Source organism: Pantherophis guttatus, chromosome 6 (genome assembly GCF_059756535.1).
Source record: "Pantherophis guttatus breed Tessera chromosome 6, ASM5975653v1, whole genome shotgun sequence".
Classification (NCBI taxonomy): Eukaryota; Metazoa; Chordata; class Lepidosauria; order Squamata; family Colubridae; genus Pantherophis; species Pantherophis guttatus.
The window spans coordinates 67,926,337-67,934,284 of record NC_142068.1 but is presented as its reverse complement, the minus strand read 5'-3'; the positions used below and the strand labels follow the sequence as shown (position 1 = coordinate 67,934,284).

The window sequence follows — 7,948 nt, the reverse complement described above, 5'->3', positions numbered from 1 at the left end:
TACACCAGCCCCTGGGTTTTTCATGGCCTCTTGAGCTGTTTATGAATTAGTGGTGTTTTTTTCAATGCCGTTTCATCTCCTTCCCATTTCTAGATGAACCACTTGATATGATATGCTAGAAAAAGAATGTTGCCACCAAGAGTCCTTTATGACTCTAAAGTGTATCAAAAGGCAGAATATTATATTTCCCTGGATGAGAAATTGAGAAACATGTTTTTTAGAGGGAGAAAGCAGCCCCCACATTTCTTAATGGGCCTCAGCAGATGTCAGCACTTAAGAGATAAAGAACTTATTGAAAGAAGCCAAGTATCTAGGTTGCTCTATTCATAGGCAAAAATTCCCTGCAGCAAGGTAGGGAACAAAGGTAGGATTAGCCCTCAGCCACAAGAGGAATTGCCCAACACCCCTTCCTTACATTACCCCCTGCAAACTTCAACCAAAAACCTGGGAACTCAGACAACCTGTAGAGCCGGCTATGACGCCTACATAACCCCTACCACAGCCAATAGAATACATGTTCTTGCACAGGAACAGGAAGCTCAAGTGCAAAACCCACAAGAAGGTATAAAAACCCCTCATTCTCAATCCCACATGGTCAGCTACCCAGAACCCAGGACTGCTGGTGGTTCTGCTTCATCATTAAACCATCTTTCCAAGCATCTTTCCAGTATCTTTTTTCTGGCTTGTAACTGAACCAGATGGATATTTCTTCCCACACCATGTTCAACCATGGAGAAATCTGTAATTCTTTATAATTCACTAGAGACAAGCAACCTGCTAAATTTCCAGATACAAGTAGTCCTCAACTTACAACTGTTCGTTTAGTGACCATTTAAAGTTACAATGGTACTGAAAAAATGACATGATTGTTTTTCACTCTTATGATTGTTGCAGCATCCCTGTGGTCATATGATCAAAATTTGGATGCTTGGCAACTAGTTCATATTTATGACACTTGCAGTGTCCCGGGGTCGTCTGATCACCTTTTGTCACCTTCTGACAAGCAAAGTCAATGGGGAAAAGCCAAAGTCACTTAAAAACTGTGTTACTAACTGAATAAATGCAGTGATTCACTGAACAACTATGGTAAGAAAGGTCGTAAAATGGGGCAAAACTCGCTTAACAACAGAAACGTTGGGTTCAATTATGGTCAAACATTGAGGATTACTTGTACTTTGGAGATCCAGACAACATGACCAATAACAGAGGACCGTGGGAGCTACGGACTAAAATAAGTGGAGGGCATAAAATTGTTAATCCACACAACGGACAGTTAGACCATAATCTAATCTAGGATAAACGGTGCCTTACTGTTTATTGTATGAAGCCTCAGTAGACACAATTCAACCAAAACTGCTTCTTAATAATCGTTATCCAGATCCCCAAACTGCCATAGAAGGCTTATAGGTCCCCATAGCACAGAGGCGTCTTTGAAAACAAAGTTTTCATCTCCCTCACTTTGGTACTGCTGCGCATGTTTTTCAAGGAAATCCACTGATGAGGATCTGAAGGAAGTCTATGACATACATTTCACTGCAAACAGTTCTGTGGTCACAATGTGGTTTTATATCTCTAATCATGGGTAATGAAGAATGAGATATTGCACATGGTACTATGACTCAGATAACAGGAAGCTCTGAAGCGCTACTCAAAGCTGGAATCTTGCCAGACAGTGTCTGACTGGTACTGCGGCTCTTTATAAGTGTCAATGAGGAGGTAATATTTTGCAGTTCAACTAGTTTTATTATATAAAATATAAAGAAGAGAAGAAATAATGGGAAATTAAGGGGAAAAAAAGGAGTGGGGAAAAGGGAGTGTGAGATACAAGGGGAAAGAGAGAAAGAAAAGAAAAAAAGGCATTGACTTTTTTTTTTTTAATTTGATTTATATGCCGCCCTTCTCTGGAGACTCAGGGCGGCTTACAATGCGTTAAGCAATAGCCTTCATCCTTTTGTATATTTATACAAAGTCAGCATATTGCCCCCACAAACTGGGTCCTCATTTCACCTACCTTAGAAAGGATGGAAGGCTGAGTCAACCTTGAGCCTTGGCGAGATTCGAACCCTGCAGTAATTGCAGGCAGCTGGTCTTAATAAGCTTAATAACAGGGTGCCTTAAACCCCTGTACTACCAAGGCTCTTATCCTGTACTACTTGCGACTCTTCTTAGCACGCTATAAGATAAAAACACTCCAACCTCAACTTTTTGCTTTTATACATTAATACATAACTAGCCATTGCTATAACAACAAATCTTTCTGATCAACAAAACCAAAGTCAATGTTTCATTTTTATTTCCATCACAAGCACAAGATCCAGAAGTGATATTCAAATGAAAACATATTTTCCTCTTTGAATAAAATAATCAATTTAACCTTTCCTGCTTTATCTTCCTTGCTATGGAAATAGTATGTATTTCTATCTGCACCTAATAACCTTTGTCAACTGTCACCATTTTTATTTACAGGATTCATTGTATTCTTTCAAGTTCTTTGACCTTACTGAAAAAAAATGAAAAAAAATCCCTCTTTTCTCTCTCTTTCTCTTTTTTCTTTAAAGTACTAAACTTTTTTAAAACACTTTTTTAAAATCAAAACTTTCTAATACAACTTTTTCTTTGACTTCTTAACACACAGCTCTGAGAGCTAAAGAAGCTTCTTGGATGAGAAGCGAAACATCTTGAAAGAAAAACCAGAAATCCAGTTGCCTCTTGACAAAAAGCATCTTTGGGACAACCAAGATCTGGATGACTGAGAATCTCCATAGACAGACCTCAAGGTCATTTGGATGGGACTAGAACGCAGCTGTGTACCAACCCACACTTGAAGTGACTGTTTTAAAAACATCTTCTTTGAATTTGATTGGACACGAGGGGGGCCAGCAATGGGAGGTACCTAAGGGAAGGGAAAGTTAGACTTGGGGATTTTGGCACGCGATTTTCAGTTCTGGCTTTGCATTACTGTAATTCACTTGACTTCTAGTAAACTATACCTTTCTCAACAAATGGAGTTAATGATCATTTTTTACTTAGAAGTTCAAGCTGAGGCAAGTCTGACACTGCAATTGTTTCAGATTGCTGAGCTTTCTACAATTATTTTTGAATTAATTAGTGGCATCTAGAAGCCATGATACAAAGTGTGAAGAAAGGATTTTTTTTTTTTAGTGTCTTCAGGACAGTCTGCAGTTTTTTGGCAAGATTTTGGAAGTGGTTTGCCAATGGTTCCTTCCTTCCCAGGACTACGAGAGAGTGACTGGCCCAAGGTCACCCAGCTGGCTTTAGGCCCAGAATTCATGGTGTCCTGCTTTCTAGCCCGATGCCTTAACCAGAACATCTAGCTGGCTGTCATAGAAAGGAGTTATCACAGATATATAAGCATCACAATAGAAAATCCATTTTCCTCAAAATGTCTTCCAGAATTTAAGTTGAAGAATAGAAAGGGAATTGTACGACTGTCAAAAATTCACAGGAAGGGTTTTCACTTTCTAGGCAGTCTTCTGGATTTATACTCCTGAGGTGATGCATATTCTAGCAACCCCAGATGCTGCAACTTTTATGAAATTATTATCTACAGCCTCTCTTGTGCAGATTAAATGGCTGAAATCTCTGGAGATTGCCACAATCTTCTGAATAATCTTGTACTAAATCACAACTTTAAATAGCTACGATACTTTCTAAAATCGGGTAATCTTGGAGAAAATGTGGCCAGTTGTTTGACTGTGACCAATTATACGATATGTAATGATACGTCAGGAAGGAAAAGTTTGCAAAACTCTGCATTAATTTAATTAGATCAAGAGAATTACCTCAGTCATTTGGAAGAGAACCATATATTTCATCCAGTTGTTGATATTCCCCTTGAAAGAGATTCCTGCATGAGATTAGGTGAGCAAGGTCTATAACTGATAAAGCATTGATAGAACATTCTCACTGAGAAATTTTGTACATACACACATATATGTGTGTGTATGTATGTATATAGGTATAAGTATAGGTATATCGGCATATATGCATTTACAGTATGTGTATATAGTAAAGGAAAAGGTTCCCTTCACACATATGTGCTAGTTGTTCCCGACTCTGGGGGTGTGTGCTCATCTCCATTTCAAAGCCAAAGAGCCAGCGCTGTCTGAAGACGTCTCCGTGGTCATGTGGCCAGCATGACTAAATGCCAAAGGCACAGGGAATGCTGTTACCTTCCCACCAAAGGTGGTCCCTATTTTTCTACTTACATTTTTTACATGCTTTCAAACTGCTAGGTTGGCAGAAGCTGGGACAAGTAACGGGAGCTCCCCCCATTACGCAGCACTAAGGATTCGAACTGCTGAACTGCCGACCTTTCGATTGACAAGTTCAGCGTCTTAGCCATCCCTTTCCTCCACATATGTGTTTATATGTGTGTGTATACACACACTCCTGCCTCTTTAGATTTCCATCTTAAATTAAGGTTACAGTGGAGAAGTAAGGAATTTTACATGTGATCTTGTATGGACAAGCATTTGAACAGGAATATTATAAATCCATATGGATTTTTGTGCTCAGGACTTTAGTTCCCATCTCACTGACATTGTACTAAGAAGCTGTCTTTGAAAGCCTGCTCAGTACTTAGTACTTGAAAATGAGGACAATATTTTGACTAGTTAGCTAAATTAGCTTCTGTATAGCTTGGTTTATTATCTCACAGTGAAGCTATTTTGTTTATATAAGACATTCACTTGCTATAGTTCCTTAGATAAATCTATTATTACAAAAATCATCTTCAAATAAGTTTTATTCTTTCAGATAGGACAGACAAAAAGACAGTAATTCCGTCTTTTCTGATTTTCTAGAAAGTACTCGCAGTTGTCTGATTCAGGAGCGCTCTGAAAAAATGATAAATAGTTGGGGAGAAGCAAGTTTTACAGTATAAAACTTGCTTTTTGTGACTTTGGGGTGGGTGGGAAGAGAACAAGTGATATCACTGGATGGTAACTTCAAAAGCAGGCTTTTGATTGGCCAGACCAATTGACTGCAAGCTTTATTTTTTCCTGAGTGAAGTCTAGGTTTCAACAAACAAAGGAAAGTAGATGTTGTGTCATGAATAAGATCAAAACTACCAACTTCAGTCCCATGAGGAAAAGGCAGAAAAGAATGCAAATTGCAGTTCCTCTGAGCAGCTACAAAATAGAGTTTAGGGACATCATCATTTTCATTGTGGAGAGGAAAATGGGAATGACCAGGAGAACCTTCCTGATGGATCTAGCAAGAAGAAAAGGCTTCCGAGTAGAAAATGAACTCAGGTACGAAAACAATTAATAGCTCTTTGTATGGAGAGTTGGGTTGAAAAAGTGTTCAGTGCAAGTCTATGCATATCAGTGTAGATAAGTGTGTCCAAAAGGTTTGAACAGTCTGAGCACTAAAAGCACAGATACCCCTTGGAAACTTTGAGAGGTGCCCCAGAGCTTCTCCAAAACATGACTCAGTCTAATAATCTTTAATGTGACAGGATGAAAAAAATATTAAATAATAATATGGTCTGAAGCTCATTTACTTCTATTAGTGTCTATTACATGTCCTGCCAACTTCATTTTCTTTTGGTATGAGCTTCCGCCAACATGATTTGGGACTCAAGTGTTGCCTTCAGCTCTTACAGGTGTGTGCATCTTGAGTGTATAAAGTACCAGAAAGCGTATATAGGTATTTTTCTGAAGATCTTTTAGTAATTTTATACATTTCCCACATTTGAAAAAGTGCTAGCAAAATAACAAAGCATCGAGCTTTAATATGAAATATTAATGTATCTTTAGAATAAGTAGCTTGTTGAACAACATTTATGTTTAGCTTCATTTAGTGCTATAACAATAGTTATTAATATACAACTGCATTTAGCAGTACAGGTACTCCTCGACTTATGATCACAATTGAGCTTGAAAGTTTTGTTGCTAAGTGAGACATTGGTTAAGTGAGTTTTGTCCCCTTTTATGACCTTTCTTGCCACAGTTGTTAAATAAATCACTGCAGGTGTTAAGTTAGTCACAAGGTTGTTAAGTGAATCTGGCTTCCCCATTGACTTTCCTTTACTTCCTTGCCTCATTGATCACCGTGTCGCAAAAAGGTGTTCACATGACCCTGGAACACCGCAACCGTCATAAATATGAGTCAGTTGCCAAGCTTTTGAATTTTGATCACATGACCATGTTGCAATGGTTGTAAGTGTGAAAAATGGTCATAAGTCCCTTTTTTCAGTGCTGTTGTAGCTTTGATTGATCATTAAATGAATTGTAAGTTGAGGACAATCTATATATCTATGGTAAATATCTATACATTCAGAATGAGGCCCTCTTTGTTAAATAATTAATTCTGCATATAATGTTAAGTTTAAGCATATTTTATTGTTGTTGTTGTTGTTGTTAGTCGTGAAGTCGTGTCCGACCCATCGCGACCCCATGGACAACGTTCCTCCAGGCCTTCCTGTCCTCTACCATCTCCTGGAGTCCATTTAAGCTTACATCGGCTGCTTCAGTGATTCCATCCAGCCACCTCGTTCTCTGTTGTCCCCTTTTTCTTTTGCCCTCAATCTTTCTCAATCTGGCCTTCTAAAGAGCAGTCAGGGTTGATCTCTTCTAGGACTGACCGGTTTGATCGCCTTGCAGTCCAAGGGACTTGCAGGAGTCTTCTCCAGCACCATATATTAAAAGCATATTTGACTATGTTCCAATTATGGAATGAGATTTTAGTCTTGTGTATAATGATATTTCTGTGCATTTTGCAGTGCTTTCAATGCCCTATTTCAAAGTAACGTGGGTGTTCTATAGTAAATAAGCCTTTCTACAAGTGAGCCATCCTTATTATTTCAATAGAGAAGGCGTGTGAAGGAGTTAGATATATTATGGTACCACCTCAACAGGCAATTAATAACTGCAGAGTTTTAATAGGTGTTGTTTAGGAGGGAAAATCTGATTGGGAATCCTACTCTGAAGGAATCAGGGTGCTTTCCCACAATTGTAGTTGTAATCTAGGCCAGTTTCCAAACACAAGAGTGGACCTTCCCCCCACTCTTTTCTTAGGAGTGTGCATTAACACATGGGAGTGTAAGACTGTGGCTAGGTGTATGTTTCAAGAGAGGGAAGGTTTGAAATTTTGGGACAATTTTGGAGAAGGCAGGAGAAGGCTCATTCAGTGGATAAGAAATGTATTAATCCTGCAGAGATCTAATGCACCAGTTTAGGTGAAGACTTTCTCAACTCAAATGCAACTCCTGATGAGTACTATCAGCCCAACTAGATTGATCTGACCAGGAAATCAGCTCCATGGGAGGGCTAAAGCTACTTTTATTGTTGTTATTGTTGTTGTTAGTTGTGAAGTTGTGTCCGACCCATTGCGACCCCATGGACATCTTTCCTCCAGGCCTTCCTGTCCATCCACTGGAGACCATCTAAGATCACGCCGACTGCTTCAGTGACTCCATCCAGCCACCTCATTCTCTGCTGTCCCATTTTTCGTTTGCACTCAATCATTCCCAGCATTAGGCTCTTCTCCAGTGAGTCCTTCCTTTTCATTAGGTGGTCAAAATATTTCAGTTTCATCTTCAGGATCTGGCCTTCTAAAGAGCAGTCAGGGTTGATCTCCTCTAGGACTGACCGATTTGATCACCTTGCAGTCCAATGACTAGAAGGAGTCTTCTCCAGCACCATAGTTCAAAGGCCTCAATTCTTTGATGCTCAGGCTTCCTTGTGGTCCAACATTCACAACCATACATTGCAACTTTTATTGACATTTGGCTATAATGAGGTAAACTTGCAAGTCTGATTCTGCTGTACCTCCTCCCCTTTTTATAAGGAGATCTCTACTGATCCACTCCTGAACATTATTCACACATTCTGTACTTTTGACTAGGTTATGGAGCCTGAAAATCTTTACCAAAGCCATCTCCCTTATTCTCAAAAACTAGTTGTACACATCCTTGTTATTT

General features: G+C 39.1%; 1 protein-coding gene across 1 annotated transcript in view; it reads left to right on the top strand.

Annotated features, from left to right (window-relative positions):
• The first annotated feature begins 5,073 nt into the window (after nt 1-5,073).
• The window catches only part of DNTT (DNA nucleotidylexotransferase), a 191,583-nt gene continuing 188,708 nt past the window's right edge, over nt 5,074-7,948 (top strand). Inside the window, exon 1 of the mRNA XM_060683185.2 lies at nt 5,074-5,276. Coding sequence (XP_060539168.2) covers nt 5,074-5,276 — 203 coding nt within the window. The remainder of the gene's footprint in view (nt 5,277-7,948) is intronic.